General features: G+C 41.8%; 1 protein-coding gene across 5 annotated transcripts in view; it reads right to left on the bottom strand.

Moving 5' to 3' along the window:
* PDE4D (phosphodiesterase 4D) overlaps positions 1 to 18,831 on the bottom strand; it is a 574,358-nt gene that overhangs the window by 193,109 nt on the left and 362,418 nt on the right. The window contains exon 1 of one of the 5 annotated variants that reach the window (XM_063128048.1): positions 1,531 to 2,045. The exons of the other annotated variants lie outside the window; for them this stretch is intronic. Coding sequence (XP_062984118.1) covers positions 1,531 to 1,595 — 65 coding nt within the window. The 5' untranslated portion in view covers positions 1,596 to 2,045. Of the gene's footprint in view, positions 1 to 1,530; positions 2,046 to 18,831 lie in introns of those variants that run through there. 5 annotated transcript variants of the gene reach the window in all.

Genomic DNA, 18,831 nt, shown 5'->3' with positions numbered 1-18,831 from the left:
CTCCCATTATTAATACTTTATAGAAACGTGTGTATGAACATTGCTGGAGTCAATGTGGCTTCATCAATTAGCTGGTGGCCCCTTAGGTAAAATACAGAAGGTATGTACTTAAAAAGACAAAGTCGACAACTAGGAGTATACATAATGAATGCTCCAAAAAACAGCAGCAAGAAACTACATTTTGCACAAGAAATATCAAAACTGCAGCAAAAGGTAAAACACATCACATTATCATCATCTAACAAAATTGAAAGGTTGGTTTCTTCGCTCCTCTGTGCATGCAGCCGTAAAGGGTGATTTAAGTGAAAGTGATAGAATGTCAGGGCATCTAGAAGTGCACCAGGATATACCTATAGGGCATAGGTAACAGTGAAGCTGCTCTTTCTGGACAGACATCCTGAAAAGATGTATAAATTATAATTTATAGAACCATAATATAGAAAGGTGCTACAACTTGGACCACTGAGTAGGAAACTGATGACACAATCCTATAAATGGTTACTGAGAAGTAAGTGCCACTTTCATCAATAGGACTTACTTCCAAGCAAATGACTATAGGATTGCAGCTTGAAAAGTAGAAGAAAAATAATACTTATGTGTGTTTAGACAGAGAAAACCCTACAACTCCCAGCATTCACCAGCAGTTGGAGGACTTCTTTCTGTCTAAACATACATAGGATTGTACCCTTAGCAACCCAAAAACACTTTCAAGTGCTCAAAACACCTCCTATGCATTATCTACTTGTAATCCTTACAACGACCCCGTTAGGTAAATCAGTATGATTATTCCCATATAGCAGATGTGGGGTGGGGCAGTGGGAGAACCTGATGCTAAGAACCTAGCTTGTCTAAAGTCAGAGATGAGATTTGAACTGGGGACTTCCTAATCTATAGCTCACTCTCCTACAGTGCAATCCTATCCATGTCTACTCAGGCATAAGTCCTATTAAGTTCAATGAGGCTTCTTCCCAGGTAAATGGCTATATAGGAGTGCATAGAATTGTGCTGTTATACGATCAGCTAATCCAGGCCTACATGGGGAAAAGAAAGAAAGAAAGAACGAGCACACTCTACTGTCTTCCCTTTATTTATTTATTTTCTAAAACAAAGTATGTAAGATAAAATCTCTCCTCCCCTAGTTCATCAGATCTGTCATCACTTGATCTATTAAATGCAGAAAAATAAAGCCAAAAATGCAACAACAAAAAAGCCATTAAAAACAACTACCTTGAGTCTCTCTTCAAAATGAACCTTTTTCACATGACAACAAACATTCTCATTCGAATCGAGGAAGCGAATCAGCAATACCCCCCTGGCTGTCCCCAAATGCAACATTGTGCAGAGATGGAGCAAAGGTGAAATCCAGTTTCGGCTCACCCTTGCTTCCCAATCTCTGGGCGCAACATTTCTTAATGCACGATAAGAAAGAACTCAGAGCATTTGGAGAGAAAGAGAGAGAGAGAGAGAGAAAGGCAAGGGTCAATGTCAGGGGAAGAGGCTGGGTAGGTGGAAAGACCATAACTACTTTACCAAGTTGCCTCTGCGGTTCTTAAGGAGCTTGTAGATCGGGATCTTGGCTTCATAATAATACTCATCTTGCAAATAAAATCCCAGGACTTTTTCGCAGGGAAACTTGAGCTGTCCTCACACCGCAGCGGCCGCACCACCACATATCCCACTGGCCAAGGAGGCTTGTCTGGAAAACGCACGCTTTGGGGAAGGCATTCTCCTCCTGGTAATAATAACCCGGGCTGTTCAAGAGGAATCCTAAACTCCCGGAGCTCTTTGCTGTTCCTCCCTGCATTTACGCCAGCACTGCTTTGAAAGTGACAGAGTTCTCTTTCCCTCTCGCTCTCCTGCTTTACATTGCCAGGGGAGGAGGAACTGTATTTTGAATCTATTCTCCATCTAGGTCACATGGGAAGCAAGGCAGCCGAAAGAAGCCTCTTGATCACTTTTTTTTTTGCTCTCTCACACACAACCCTATAATCACAGGTTTAAAGGTCAGCCGCATTCTAAAAGTGTGGATGGGCGGTCAGAGGGAAAGATGGAGACGAGGCACCGGAGCATCCCGGCGAAGAAGAATCCAGGGAAGGAGCAAGGAGAAAAGGGAAACCGAACAAGGCAGCTTTATTATGACCTCCTTGTTTCAAGGCAAGGATCGCCTGAAAACACAAGCATTCACTCTCTTTCCTACCAAGCCCTTCCTTCCTCGCTCCCTTCCCTGCAGCTTTCAGAGAAAACCAGTTGATTGATCGTACAGAAACCACAATTGCTTGAAGGTTGAGTGGCATCTGCTTGGGAGAACACCTAAGAGATACTTAAAGAGAACGATGCATGGGTGTTGCTTGGCAGTCTCATTCTCATATTCTCTCTCTCACACACACACGCGCGCACACACACACACAGAGAGACTCACACACACACAGAGGGAGGATTGTAGTGTATTTATACAGTATTAATAAATCTTATATTATGCACAGTATAATTCTAATCAAGTATTTGGAGATGATGATGATGATGATGGCATAATCCCATTCACGTTTAGACAGGGGGAAAAGACCAAATGTTGTAGGACTTTTTTTCTTGTCTATGAATGTACAGCACAGCAATCTTAATGCACTAATCGTATTTCTATCCTACCTTTCTGAAACCAACCAAGGCAATTTACAAAAATTCTAGAACATAAAAACCCATCATCAAATAAAAAGCTGTTTTTACAACCTTAAAAGGTAAGTCCCATTGAGTTCAGTATGACTTATTCCCATGTCTTTCGGTTTGCAGCCAAAACCCTGTTCCATACATGGGCAAGCTGAACTGTACATGGGCTGTTCAATTCGAGACACCCAGAGCCTATCCTCTCTACAACAAGGAACACGTCCCACCAACCACTCATCGCGCAACCTCCCTGACTAAAAAGACACTCCCCTTTACAATGATCTGATCTGATAGGTTCAAAGTTTGCAAAAGAGGTAACGCATACATTTTTCTGCCTATTGTACTATTATATTTAGGCTGCAATCCTATACCCAATTGCTTGAGGATAACCCCTACTGAACTCAATGGGGGTTACTTCTGAGCAAACTTGCATAGGCTTGCACTACTGTTAAGTGACTTTGTGTATGTGCAAAGAGCTCAATTTTTAAAAGCAATGCTGTGCATCTGTTTTGGAATTTGCTTTTAACACGAAGACAACTGTGCTGTCGGCAAGTGATGACATGCAGAGGGTTCCTTTACGCAATAGCTCAAGAACGGTAGATTATGTATTGCAAAGGATTGAGTAATAATTCAGAAAAACAGCAACTTTGGGAAGGAAAACAAATTCCCATGGTCTTACCATTTTTTTCAGACTGTGTTAAAAGTAGAAAACATTTGGAGATTTTCATCCATACCTGAACGGACGCCTATTAATCTCTCTTGGCGTCAATCACGGTTTGCCTATTGTTATTTTAAGAGCTCCAAAACATGCCCCTGTGGTCTGTACATACTATTCATTGACAGGAATGATCCTGTCTGCCTTCCAGGCTTACGCCAATCAACTGTATGCAAATTGTTCCATTACAGCAGAAAGAATTTTAATGCGGCACGATGCCATACATTCACTCCATCATGCTTCAAAGCTTTTATCTTCATAATACATTTACTGTTGCAGATGCTTAGGGATTTTGAAGGGAGTCCTAGTTTATTCATGAGCCTCCAAGAAGGCAAGTCCAACAAAAACTGGAAAGCCAAGAGAGCAGAAAATAGCTAGATCTGAGGATCAAACTACTTTGCAGGAGATACATTAACAAGCCTCCCAATGGATTCGTTGATCTTATTGATGAAAAAAATGCTGGGAGAGGATTGCTTAATCCTCACCCCATGGACCATTTCCCTCATCAAATTCATCCTCCCAAGCTGCTTTTTTGATCAAAAATTTCCCATCAAGCCGAAGGGGAAAAGACAGGGGATCCCTCTGTATTTTCCCCAATACAGACAAAACCAGGTGAGAAAGGCAGACTTTGACTCTAATGGCCCACAGAGAAAGAGTTACACTCTCTCTCCCCAGCACTGCTCTGATCATATTCAAAGCTGTATTTCAGTTTTACAAGAATACATCAGGAGACTGTTCATGCATCTCCCATGAAGCTATAGTACAACTATTTCAGGATACCTCTTTTTTAGTCTGTGCAGAATTTGAGCCAATCGTGTATTGTATCCAGATGCATTTTCATGCAACCTTTCTTAGTCAAATTTAAGAAATAACAATAGTTAGCATTTGAAGAGCTGATTTGTTATCTTAGCTATCTGCACAGCACCTCTACAAGATGGGTCAATCCCAATATTGTAGAGGGGTGATGAGGATGGGATAGTGCAGCTTGCATATTCCATGCTAAGTGTCATTAGGAACGGGATCTAAAATAAAACAGCCAATATTATAATGTCTTTATGGAGCCATCACATTTGGATTATTGGGTAAAATTCCTGAATGGCCAGATGACCTGCTTTACAGAGGAGCAGGTCTATTTTGGAGATCAGGCAGGGCACAGCCCTCTGTTTGAAGGTGTCCTCTATTAGATGTGTCCAGTCCAAATCTGGTTTATTGTTAAAGAACCATGAGAAGGGAGATCAGCAGAGGGCTCTGAGTTGCCCACCCACAGTTCGCACCTGGATAGCAGACTGAGCAGGCACATGGGTCATCTGGTCTCAGTCTTCCCACTCTGGTGACATGAATTGTATCTTTATTCAAATTCAAATTATCATGTCAAAATTTGCACTTCTACATCTATATTTGCATATGCAAATATCCTGCAAATTTGTGTCCTCTTTCATCTTCTTAAAAAAAAAAAGTGATCCATTTCCTCTTTTGGGGAGATGCGTAAGTGGTGACCCTAACATTGTAGGGCTTCAGGCACAGAAAAGAGCAAGCAAAAAATAATTACCAGCAGGCTGGAACAACTCCTCTATAAGGAAAAGATACAAACATTTGGGGCTTGTTAGTTGTGAAGGCATGTGAGTAAGATGGAACATAATTGAGGTGTGTAAAATTATGAATGTTGTGGAGAAAGTGGATAGAAAAATGTGGGAGAAGAGTATTTCAGTCATATCCTGAACACCCCAAGAGGCATCTGTCTGGTCACAGTGGAAAACAGGACAGTCAACTATATAAGCATTTGATCTGCTTGTGCAGGCTCAAATGTTCTTATGCATACAGTGATCTGACAATTTCATTAGTTTTCCATTCTGGTGCCCTCTAACTGTGTTGGACTACAACTCCCATCAGCCACATGGTCAGGGATGCTGGATGTTGCAGTCCACCACATCTGGAGGGTAACCTAGTTGGGAAAGGCTAAGATTTGAGTCAGAAACCTGTTGGTTCATAGTTTACGCTAGATCTTATAGCAGTATTGAAGTGCACCGATAACTTGTGGGGCACAAGCCACATTCCATAAAATGCTTTTATAGTGTTATTTCCTGCTTTTTATTCCTCATTCGTGATGATTTGACACAAGGACGGTGAGGGAAACTGCATTCCCTTACCGTTGCTGCATCTCTTCCGCTTCAGCAATGAGCTGCAGTTTGACAGAGGAAGAGAGCAGGAAGAGAAGTGACCACGTGGCCCATTCACGTGGCCTCTAGTGGGCGTTCCTCCTGCATGGGGCAGGAAATCACATTATAGCTCAGAAGAGTTGCGTTTAATGAAGAAAAAAATATAACGAAAAAATGGCGGAAGGAGCAGGGGACGAGCAGGGGATGTGCAGGAGGAACATGGCGTCATTAAAATGACCTGCGTCTGGGGCCTGAAAGTAATATCTCAGTGAGAAGTCCAAATACAGATGTGTGCGGTCTCCAATATCTAAACATTGAAGTCTTCTCTAGAAGGGGGAATTTGGCAGGAGGAAGGGTGGTGAGTAATAAACCCTCTCCCGCTCTAAAGTGCAATTTTGGAACAAATGTGGTATGTTTGTGTTGAAAAAAATACATTTAAACAAATCTTCGGAAGGATTTATAAACCTGCCGTGTTAATTATGGATAATTAGCAGAGTTTCTCTCCCCCACCGCCACTCCGTTATTTACACTGATGCCAATGTTGACCTTTCGCAGCATAGCAACACTTTTTCAAGGCCTGGCGTGTGTGTTTCCCCCCCCCCCCTTGTAGCTTTGCAGTATTTTTCACTGCAGCTCGCGAAAGCCTATTTTTAAACAATTTTAAAACAATTCTGGAGATTAAGACAGTTCTTTGGACACCTACTTGCAAAATCTGGTTTGTTTCATAGAAGTTTTCCAAAATCCATAGCATTTTAAATAAACACAGAATCGTGTGCATTAAAGATAGGATTGGCTGTGAATCCAGGGGGTGGCGGACAGATCAGTTCCCTTGCTGTTGTTACGTTTCTATGTTGACACTGTGCAATAATCACTGGAATAACGAGGCTTGTAGCCTGTCAGTCTCATCACAACCACGACTTCCTATTTGGTTTGGGTTATTTCTAACCCAAGGTCATGGAATATGTTAGTAACTGTTTGTTCCATACGGTAACTTAGCATGCACGGTCTCTGCAAAACAGCTATTTTTAAACACCAAGAAACACAAAAACCATAAAGAAAAATAGGTCAGGAAAAAGCGAGTGGTTATTTTTCAAATAAGTTGTGAATAGATCTTGGTCTTCTTTCTTGAATAAATTACTGCTCAGAGAAATGTGAAAAGAGGTATCCTGGAGTAAAAACATGAGTCAAAGGGCAGGTCTGCAAAATTCAGAATCCAGTCATATATGTGTCTACTCAGAAGTAAGTCCCATTGAGTAAATAAGCACAGGCACAATTGCAGCCTCAGACTGCAATCCTAACATGCACACTTACCAAGGAGCAAACTTCATTGAATAGAGTGGGACTTACTTCTCAATAGACAGGACTACACTATTAGGTGATTAATTTAGTTACGTTAATGAATGCAAATATTTTGATTGATTAAAAAGGTGCTTGGATAATCAGGGAAAAGATTAAAATAATTTCAAAAAATGAAATTAATTAATCCATGGGTGACAGGCCACATCTTGAAGGAAGATCCCTCTGCTTTCTCACACAAGACACAACTCCTTGTCTAACGTAATGATGCCACCAGGCAACTTGTTGGTCAGACTTTACCTGTTGGTAACGCTCCCCCTTTTAGCAAGCCTGGTCCAGTGTTTGACAAATTCACTATTAAGTTCATAATTGATCACGAGTTTCTCAGCATGCACAGTCAGTATCTAGACTAAGCTACTTCCGCACATGCACTGAGTGGTTGAATTGACCTCTTTGTTGCTTACGGTTAACTGTGATCATGTCACTTTATCACGCAACCAATCATTCTCATCAGACAGGATTGGGATGTTTTTTGTTCACAGAATACTTTCTTTTATTTTGCTCTGTAAGTAAACTCGCACTTTACTTACTCCTGCTGGGGGTGGGTAGGTTGAAGTGTTTCTGTGAAAGGCCCATATAAAAACAATCAGTCAGGAAGGGTGCACATAAAATAGGTGATCCATTTCCAACCTACAGCTCCCAGGATGCATTTCAGCATTACACATGTGCAAAAGCTTGTTTATGCAAAATGAGAATTTGCTTTAAGGGAGAACTCTCATCTGAGCTTACATAGGTGAGTTCATTATTATCTAAGGAAATAACGAATTCACACAAGGTAAGTTTGCCCATCACTAACTAGTATGCTTAGAAATGTGAACACCGCATCTAAAATCCGAGAATGTCTGCTTCCCTAAGCTTCATGTTATCATGGTGTGCAGAACTTTGGCATGTAAATGGGTCTGCTGCTGAAGGGGTTTTTTTTGGGGGGGGGGGGTTTCCTGTGCTGTTTATTGATTTTATTGTTGAGTTTTTAACTGAGGTTTTAATTGATTTGTTTTCATGTTATGTTTTAATGAAGATTTTGTTTTTAATTTTGGTTTTATTAGTATTAGCTACCTTGAGCACCAGTTTTGGAAGAAAAGCAGGATATACACATAATAAATAAAACAAATACTCGTCCCTGGTCCTTTGCATTGATAGAGATGTCCAGTTGCTAAAGCCATAATCTTTTGTTTGCAAAGGAGGGGCTTGGCCACTGAGCTGCACTCCCTCCCCACCCTATACCTCTACATCAACAGTCCCTAAGCAGATGCCCTCCAGAGGTTTGGACCACAACACTCATCATCCCCAACCACTGGCTATGCTGGTGTGCCTGATGAGACTTGTAAACCAAAACACCTGGATGTCCCCAGCTTGAGGAAGGCAGCGCTACAGACATACAAAGGTTTTCGTTCTCACCCCCCGTGCAAATGTACAGGCCAGGGATGGGGAACCTCTAATCGGCACAGGTTCTCCATCTGGGCTGCGGAGGGTTTGGCTCCCTCTGCAGGCCTCTGCCCCTGCCCCTTCCTGAGCCTCTGCCCCCTGGAGGCTAGCAGGGGGTTGGGGAGGCTAGCAGGGAGAGGAGGGTAAGCAGCATGCAGGGGAATCCCCACTGCTATCTCTGATTATTCATATAGTAAATAAACAGGGTTTTCTCTACACTTGGTGCGCTACGTGCTTTCGCAGCCAAGTGTCCTGCTTTGGCGGAATCAGACACAGGGTTAAGAGCAAATTATGGGGCAATCCAAAAGGCAAGGCAACAAAGGAGGCAAATGGTCATGGACAAATGTACCAGTCCAGTATGGGATCACAAACAGGATTCCAAGGATCAGTAGCACAGATGGTCAATCTCAAGGCAAGGTCCAAAAAGTAAGGCACAGAAGCTGATAAACAGTGTTGGTCTAGCACTGGCTAGGCTAAAAGTGAACGCTTATATAGCCAGAGCTTTCTGAGCCTCACCCAGGGCTCAGCTGCAGTGCGTTACTCTGGCAAATTCCTACTCAAGAGGAGGGCCTTTCTGGCAAAAGTCCTACCCAGAAAGAGGGCCTTGCTCCCGTAATCAAGCACTCATTTTCAGAGGAGCCCTATTGGTCTGTCTCTTGAGGTGGTGACACTCTCAGGAATGAAGTAGTTGCCAAGCTTCTGCCACAGAGGTGGAACTCCCCTCTTCCTAAAGAGACTGACTAGAGATGAACTCCTCTGAGGGCCCAGGCTCCCCCAGATCTGCTGACATCGGTGGCTCCTTCCTGACCCTGGGAGCCCAAGCTCCTCAGAGGAGGAATCCTCCAGCAGAGGCATAAAACCAAGGCACCAGACAGAGAAGCCATAATCCACTCAGTACCTTACCTGGGTAGGCTTTGGTGTGGGGAAAGCCCAGATGCACTGAAGCCAGGAGCAAAGGGAAACAATTTGCTTCACCCAGATTTCCCCAGCTAGGGAAAGGCTGGATGGAGTGAAGCACAGTCAGATTTAGATAAATTACAAGAAAAACTGAATTGGATGTACATGTAAATGGTAATTAAGAAATTGATGGGCATTTTTGGCATGAAGAGGGCAAAAGAAGAAATATATCTTACCCTTACCCTTAAATGTTTTTAGTGTAATTGTAGTTGTTATATGTACCTTTGTTTGTATGTACTATGTGTGATGTTCATCTAGATGCTGTTGGAAAATAAATAAAAAACTAAACTAAAAAGAAGAAGAAGGAGGTGATGGAGGAGCTAAGAAGTCCCCTTCACTCCACCCTTACATTTCTTCTAATGGAGGAGTGAAGGGGACTGAGCCAGCTTATCTTCACTCCACCAAGGCCATAGAAAAAACATGCAAAAATAATAACTCGGCCAAAAATGTGCATTTCCCCCATAGTTTAAAGCATTAAATATGCATTTGGAGGAATTTCCCACATTTTTGCACATGCATTGGTGCAAATGTGATTTTGTGCTAATTCAGAAATATTAAAAAATGATTCTATCAACAGGCAGGTGACTGAAAGAAAGGCACCTGACAATCTGCGAAAAACCGGTGCAATGGATTCCACACCTTTCATACATCCCCAGTTACTGCTGTTGAAAACAGGTTGCACAGCGAATCTGAGGAGCTGTTTTGACTCCGCTGACACTAAGATGCTCTCCATAACACAGAAGCATGCGGAGCCGTAACATGTCCATTTTAAAATGGAAACATTTTAAAAAACATTTTAAGAAACATCCCCTTTCCTTTTGTGTCATGTCTTTTAGATTGTAAGCCTGTGGGCAGGGTCTGTCAAGAAATACTTTTTTTTTTTTTTGAATATTTTTTTATTATTAAAACAACAAACACAAATCAAAATCACTTAATACAAGATATTATCATACCTTACTATCATATATTCAATATTAACCTATTAAACATAATATAATAAACATAACAGTGCTCCCCCCACCTCGGGATCTCATTCTTGTTTCCAAAAACTCATAGTTTCATCTGTTGGTGGAACCCCCCTTCCTTTAGAAAATACAAACTCCAGGAACTTTTTCCATATACTCTCAAAATCATTCGTTTTTACTATGCCTCTTTGCATTTTTATATTACATGTCAATTTATCGTTTATAGCAATGTCCCACACTTCTTTATACCATTCTTCAATACAATAATCTCCTGTAATTTTCCAATTCCTAGTTACTATCAACCTCGCAGCTGTCAGTAGGTTCGTTATCAATTCTTTCATTTCTTTATTACATTTAGGATCATCATGCAGTGAGAGTAATGCAATCCTTGGTGTAACTTCTACTTTAAATCCCACAATCTGTTCAATCTCATAAAACACCATCTTCCATAACTTTTGCACATGTATACAATCCCACCACATATGTAAATACGTTCCCTTTTCTCCACAACCCCTCCAACAATCTGCTGAAAGCTGTTTATTAATCTTATTTAATCTAACCGGAGTTAAGTACCACCTCCATACAAGTTTATAATAATTCTCCTTTATTCTTACTGACATATTTCTCAACACTCTCTGTCTCCATAGTCCATCCCACCTCTGTTGTCCTATTTGTATCTTCAAATCAGTCTCCCAAACCATTTTCCCAGCACTATCCAGCCCTCCTTTCTCAACTAATATATTATATATTTGACTCACTAACCCCTTTATCCCTATGTTTTGTCCCTTATCTATTTCTTTTTGTTCAATTAATTCCTCAAATTTCGTCCTCTCTTTACATTCTCCATTTTCTCTTACCCAATTTTTAGTCCATTGTTCTAATTGAAAATAATTTAACCACGTTAATTCCAAATCTCTCAAAACTTCTTCCAACCTCTCTCTTGTATTCATCCCCCTTAACCACTCTCCTAATTTCATTTTATTTATTTCTTTTAAAACTTTGCTTAACCTCATCTTTAAATTTTCAGGAAATTTCTTTAACATTATCACCGGTGTTAAGGGGGAATTACTTGAAAACAATTTCTTTTTATAATTATCCCAAAGTTCCCAATGGAACTTCAGAAATTGGTTATCTAAATCATTAAGCCATTTACCCTTCCCTTTTTGCTTAAAAAACACATTTTGCAATTTCAACTCAATATTCCCTAGCGTATTTTCCTCCATCCATTTCAAATCCCCTACCCCTATAATTGCTTCAACAACATGTCTTAACCTATTAGCTAGATAGTAGTACTCAAGGTTTGGGAGACCCAGTCCGCCTCTCTTTTGGCTTAAATACCGTTTACTTTTATTAATCCTTGATCTCTTCCCTTCATTGCAGTAATTATTTATAAGATTCTGCCATCTTTTTAATTCTATCACTGAAATTCTTATCGGTAACATTCTAAAGAAAAAATTAATCTTAGGTAAAATTTTCATCTTTATTAAAGCTATTCTTCCAAACCAGGAAAGATTCAGTTTCTTATACCTCTTTAACTCTTCCTCCAATTCTTTTTTCAATCCATTTAAATTCTCACTTCCCAAATCATCTAAATTTTTTGTAATCTTAACACCCAAATATTTAATTTTCTCTTTGCTTTTCAAAACTGAAGCCTTCCCTTCCCACTCCCTTTCTTCCTTTTTAGTATAGTTGAATAACATCAAATCCGATTTTGCCCAGTTTATCCTTAACCCCGTAACTTCCTCAAAATCATTCAACTGCTGTTTAATTCTTTCCATTTTACCTAAAGGATCTCTGATAGTCATCAATGTATCATCTGCAAACATGTTCAGTTTAATTTTATTACTATTACCTATCCCCTCTATCTCTTCATCCTCTCTTATTGCATTTGCCAACAATTCCATCACCAATACAAACAGGACTGGCGAGAGTGGGCATCCTTGTCTTGTCCCTCTAGCTAGTCGTATCTTGTCCGTTATTCCATCATTTACTACCACTACAGCTGTGCTTTTAGAGTATAACTGTTCTATTATTGTTCTAAATTTAGTACCAAAAGAAATACTTTTGTAAGCCGCCGCGAGAGCTTTTTTGGCTGAATGGCGGCATAAAAATCCTTAAATAAAAAATAAATAAAAAATGTCCAAAGCTACAGAAGGGCGGTTCATTTCCTTGGATGAGACAAGCAAGGCAGGTTCAAATGTGCAGAAATGGCTTCCTGGCCCCTGCCAGGTTGATTTTCATGGAATGCCCAGAGAGTTTCGGCTATTGGGCAGCATAGAAATGCAATAAATAAATAAATTAGACTCCAAGTGTAGAACTACATTTCCAAATGTTCCCCCATGGCTAGTTTTTGAAAGACAACAACCCAGAAGGAAGAATATACTTTTCTTTCTGGTTTCTGCATCAATAAGAGTCACTTTTGACCTCGCGGATCAAAAGATACAACAAGCAGCAAAGCAGATTTACTGGGTTGGTTTTTTTATTACTCTGTCAACCATGAAAGGCCTTTCTCCCTAGATAGGTTCTATAATTCAAAAAGTAATTGGAGCAAGGACATCTTTGTTGTTTTTCTTTCTAGTAAGGATTGGACCACTCATGAACTCTAATAGTTCACATGCACAGAGGAATGCATGGATGTGAGATTATGCCACTTCATTCCCACTGTAATTTATTTTTTTTATTTATTTATTACATTTTTATACCACCCAATATCCGAAGCTCTCTGGGTGGTTCACAAAAATTAAAACCATGAAAAGCATAAAAACAACCAACAATTTATAAACATGAATACATGTAATGAATGAATGAAGGTCACATACTTTACTGTTGCCGAAACCCCCATTCATTTCATTCCAATTTTTCGCAGGAACAGTTCATACTGGATTGTGCCCGTTTTATACTAATTTAGGTACAATGCTGTTTTTATACATTCCTGCTTATATCTTGTTTTTCACCATCAAAAGGCAGCCTCAGTGGTTCACGTTTTTAAAAACAAATATAACATTTCAATGCAGGGTAAAGCAATTTTCAAAAAAAAATCATAAACCTTCCCCAAAAAGTCTATGCTGTCTTGACCAACAGTCAAAAGTAGCTTGATCTTAACTAGCTTCCTAATCCCTCACACACATGCCCAGGAAAAAAAAAATCATCAATAGCCAATGTAATTCAGGAAGAGGCCCAAGTGGGGCCTAAAATTTTTTTAAAATATTTTCACTGACAGCCATGTCCTTTACCAGGATCTGCTATTCCATCTTCACCACTCCTGACAAATTTTACATTTTCTTCCCCAACAGTTGGTCAACATTCCGTGGCCACAGGGTATGTTCAGTCTTCGTTGGATAACCTTGAGGTTATTTATTTATCTATCCCAGCACCCTCCAGACAGCATAAAGATGGGAGATGTGGATGCAGAGAGTTTGGGGGCTTTTTTTCTGCCTAAACATGCACATGATTGCCCCCATGGAAGATCTATATCTTGTCTTTCAGTTGAGTTAATCCTCAAGATGTGTTACAACAGATTATTCACACACACACACACCAAATCCACATACCCTTTTTGTGTGAGAGAGGCAGGAAGCAAGCTCCTTGCAGTTTATCCTTCTTTGGCTGACAGATGGGGTCAGCTTGGATGGGTTTCCCTGATGTTCTTGCTAGGAAGTAGGAGGTGTAACCTTCCAGTGATTCTTGGTCTCCCGAAAGAAGGTTCCTCCGAGCCTACAGATACCTCCCTTTACTGCATGGACAGTGGGTTTGCTACTAGTGGATTTGATTGAGTTTTAATTACACCTAGGAGACCTAGCTCCCAGCTCCTCTCCTACCACAGTCTCAGAGTACAACTATTTCTCCATCCTCCCTTTGTACAAACATAATGATATGTTTCAAGAATGTCTGTTTGTGGAGGATTTGGGGGGCATTACACTCTAGTGGTGCAGGGTGTTGGGGGACCTGACCCAAGTGCCAGAGAAGGGCCCACGTGCTTTACTTCCTATGCTGGGGTGGGCAGCAGGTAGATCTCCAGGTGTTTTAGACTTCAACACTCTTAAGTCCCTGACAGCATGGCCAATGGTCAGGAATGCTGGGAGTTGAAGTCTGAAACATCTGGAGATTGTGCTGTAAGTGACTTGCATGCATGTGAAGGTCCATAAAAGGGATGAACTTCAGCTACACCACTAATGGGAGAGACACTCTGGCTACCTTGTAAAAATAAACCTGCTCAATCAGTGATTCAGAGTGATATCCGAGGCCTCTCGCTGCAGTAGCAGCAAAATGATAAGCAACACAGCAAGACAGCTAACATTCCAGAGTTTCTTTCAACATCTAAACAGAAAGAATATCTGAGTGTCTCCAAGTGCAATTCTCTTGTGCGGGTGCGGAGGGGGAGGGGAGAAGAAAAGGAAAACAGGATCAGATGTTTTAAGTCATAGGATGAGGTTTTGCTTTTCTATAAACAAAATTAATGCTGGGGCAAGATAGAACTGCCAATTCTGGAACCTGAATTTCACCTCATAAAAGAAGTCCAACACAGCTGGTGTCAATGGAATGTCCTTCACATGGCTAAGTCATTGTGCTTCAGCAGTTGCCACAGACTGGTGAATTTTTATTTTTATTTTGATAGAGGGAATGGAACACCCTTCTATTTTTGAAAGCACAACTCCAAGTGTTATGGGGGTTCAGCTGCATCTTTGGCAAAAGGTGGAGACAGCCAAGGAAGAAAGATATACTTAAATAGCAGAGTTAGTTGAATAAATAGTGTTCTTCTTGTTGTTGTATTTAAAAAAAGGTGTATGAAAATGATATACTCTAGTCTTGCAACATTTCCCCCTCTATACACAGATAAACCTGTGCTTTAATGTGATATACGTCAGATTCCAATGCTACATAAGAATAAGAATTCTTCAAGGCTCTTCAAGCTCTGAGTTTCTAAAGTGGCCACTTGTTTGGGGAAAGCCAGATTTTTCAGCTGCGGAAATTGGACATTGGCTTAGAAACATGTTGTACTATCAGCTAACCTACTGTGGGATCCAAGTCAAGGTGAACCTAGCTTTCATCTAGGTTCTCCAACCTAGTGTCAGGATCAGGTCAATTCTCTCTAGTGTTTGGGATTAGGTTTCAGCGCCCGGAGTGGTCTTGGAGGCTGAAGAAGAAGGAGAAGTACACTAGCCAAGACAGGAAGCAGGGCAGGAAATTCTCTTGACTCTCCAGGAATCAAGAAGGAAGCTTCCCAGGAACTTATCAGACAGGACACCCAGGCTCAGAGATCATCCTCCCCACCCCTGGGAACTCAGTCTTTGTCGGAGTGGGGAGAACATCAGAGTTGACAGATCCCAGAGTCCACTGCAGCATCAAGCAAGCGGAGTTGAGAGGAGGTGGGAGGCTTTCCACTATGTTAGCCACACACCAGAGGTATCAACTTGAAGACCCTCCCTGAAGGAGGATTCAGTAAAACCTGTTAGGCATTGTGGGAAACTGTCCATTTAGTTGATAAGCAACTGCCTTGCTTTGTTAGGCAGGATCTGAAATGAATCTGTAACGGCTTCAGCCTGTGCTAACAGGCAGCACCAGAGGTGGTCCAGTCGCTGCCAAACTCTTGTGGATGCTTGAATAAAAGGCACCTTTCACATAAAAATGAAAACTACATCATAAATTGGAAATGAAAATAAGGCTTCAACCCTAAGCATGTGTACTTGAAAGCTGGTATAAAATATTCTCTGCCAATATTTCTCTGCCAACCAAGAGCAAGACTTCACCCAACATCAAGTGGATTGATTACAGACCAGACAACCCTTGGAGAAGACAATCTGTAGCCACTAGCCATGAAAACACACCTTTCATAGAACTGTAACAACTAAATACCATAAGCAGACAGCCAACCATACTGGCTCTTTCTCAAAAAAGCTGATACAGCAGTCCTCAGATGGTCATTTGTTGCCAGAAAAGCAGATATTGGTATGCAGTTGAGCACCTTCTTGCTTACTTTCATCCCTGTGCTGTTCACATTCTTTTCAGGTTTCCCAAAATTTCTCAGAAGACATTCCTCTACCTCCACCACCACCAAGGGCCAATCTACACCAAGCAGGCTATAACACTTTAAAAACGGTGTGAAAATGGTATATGTAATGTGTCCTGGGCCTGAACAGTTGTCATAACTATTATAAACCATTATAAGCAGTAGTGTTGATCCTGCCCATGAGAAAAAATTGCAGAGATTTATCTTTTTCTCACCAGCTAGAAAAAGATGGCCACTGTCTTTGGCTTTCAATCAAGAGCCTTCATTTAATAGGCCAAGAGGGATGTGGTGTGTGTATAGGGGTGTGTGTGTGTGTGTGTGTGTGTGTGTGTGTGTTCTGTGTAGCTATAAGGGACGCCCTTTGATGTCTTCCAATAGTTCTATAGTCCAGAGGTTTGAAAAATATAAAGACATCTCTGTTGAACACTGGCTAAGAACAGCTTTCAAGGTTAGGGTGGGGTGGGAGGAAGTGAATGCAAGCATTTGTTACCACATCCCTTTACTGTTACCATAGGAACCATTTTTAATAGGGAATAATTTCCCTTTTAAAGGCTATGAATAAGAGGAGCAGCTAAACATGTTAAATTCCACGCTCAAAGCCCTTGCAAAATCAATGCAAGAAGACTACAGTGAGGTCAGTGTTTCGTAAACCATTGCTTACGTATGATCTGCAATAATGGAAGGTTTTCCAGGATTGTCTTCTACCAGGGAACACAACAAGATTAAAGAATTCAATAACAATGCAATGCTATATCCCTGCCTTCAGGAAAAAAAAAATCTAAGTCACACAGTTCAAAGTTAGTCGCAACTAAATTTGAGTGAAATCCCTGAGATTTATAGCACAAGCCTCTACATGTCTATCGAAAGGTAAGTCCCACTGAATTCAATGGGTCTTGCTCTCAGGTAAACAGGTATAGGGATTCAGCCTTGGCCACAGCAGTCCCAATGACTGTAACTGAGCTCAAGTGCCATAGAAACTCGCTGTTTGTGCCCTAGAACCCCAAAATAATACCGACATGAAACAGTATTTCAGTCTCAGAAAGAGCATCTTTAAATTAGTGTTTTATAGCATGCTCATTACTAGCCACTCACAAATGTTCATGGGTCATTCTGATGACACTGTCAGCCTCCTCTTGCTCCATTTCCCCGTTTTAGCGCTAAAAATAAAACCTTAGAAAAGTTGACTGTTTTGAGATATGTTGGGTTTTCCTGCCATGTTAAGGCAAAGTTGTGTGATAAAATGCCCACTAGAGGGAATTGTCCCATTCAACTGTATTGACGCTGTACAACCCATGTGGCCTCTTCCTCATGTAAATACAGCTCACTGTAGAAGCAGAAGAGAAGCAGGAAGCAGAGCTGTGGTAAGGGAACACGATTTTTCCCCATCTGAAGGAGTTCTAAGGGTGCTCCTTGAGTGAAAGGGCAAACTCAATGTATTCTAAGAGAGAGAGAGAGAGAGAGAGAGAGAGAGAGAGAGAGAGAGAGAGAGAGAGATGCTGCTGCTGCTGCTGCTACTGTGGGAGGCTAACCTGCAGGGATTCTACACGTCGTACTGAAGGCGCTTGCATGCGCCCCCAGTGCACCCCCAAAGTGATCATGTAGCTTGCCTGTTCGAAGAGACGAGGAAGAGGCGGAGGAGGCGGCGGCTGGGGAATACGGCCGCGTCCTTGCCACCGCCGCCCACCTACCTCCTCGCCGGCCGGGTCGGAGAGCTCGACAGAAGAAGGCGGGGCGGAGAGCGGAAGAAGCTCTCCGACACGGCTGGCTCTTTCGCCGACAGCAGGAGGCTGGCGGGGAGGTGGGTGGCGGCGGCGGCAAGGATGCGGCCGGATTCCCCAGCCACCGCCGCCGCCTCCTCTTCCTCGTCTCTTCGAACAGGCAAGCTACACGATCGCTTTGGGGGTGCACTGGGGGCGCATGCAAGCGCCCTCAGTACGATGTGTAGAATCCCTCCATGAGACAAGATTCCCCAATGTAGGCAGAAAGGGAGGCAGCAAAAATAGCCCCACTCTTCCTGGCAGCAACAGCCAAGAAGGACAGTTGGAAGATTTGCTGGCCAGGATCATTGGCCCCATGCAGGGTCTCTAGTAGCAGGAAGAGACCGAGGAGGTGTGGATGGTCGCCATGCTGCCAAAAAAACATGGTTGCACCTGGTGCCTCTCAAGACCTGGATACCTTGCACAAAGCCTTGAGACCTCTGGGACTATGAGCAGCATTTTGTGCCTACTTTGGCTGGGTGGTTGGTCAGATAACTCTGTTACCCACAGGTTCTTGTCTTTGCCAATGACATGGTGTTGGAAGAGGAGGATTAAGGTGCTGTATGCCTCATTATTATTATTATTAGGGGTATGCACTCTGCACTGAAAATTGGGGGTTCAACAGACCTCCGATGGACCTCCCAACTTGCGGGGCAGTTAGCGGATGGTTCAAAAACTGACGGAAACCCACAATGCAGTTAAAAGATCATTTGGAGCCCCAAAGAGATCCATATCCGAAGTTGTTTTAGGCGACATGAGGGCTTGTTTCATGTTTATGATGGACAACTAACTGAACACTTCCATATTAGGAATACACTGATGAGGGAGGGAGGGG

The sequence above is a fragment of the Elgaria multicarinata genome, chromosome 6 (genome assembly GCF_023053635.1).
Source record: "Elgaria multicarinata webbii isolate HBS135686 ecotype San Diego chromosome 6, rElgMul1.1.pri, whole genome shotgun sequence".
Classification (NCBI taxonomy): Eukaryota; Metazoa; Chordata; class Lepidosauria; order Squamata; family Anguidae; genus Elgaria; species Elgaria multicarinata.
This window is presented reverse-complemented; position numbering and strand designations above follow the sequence as displayed.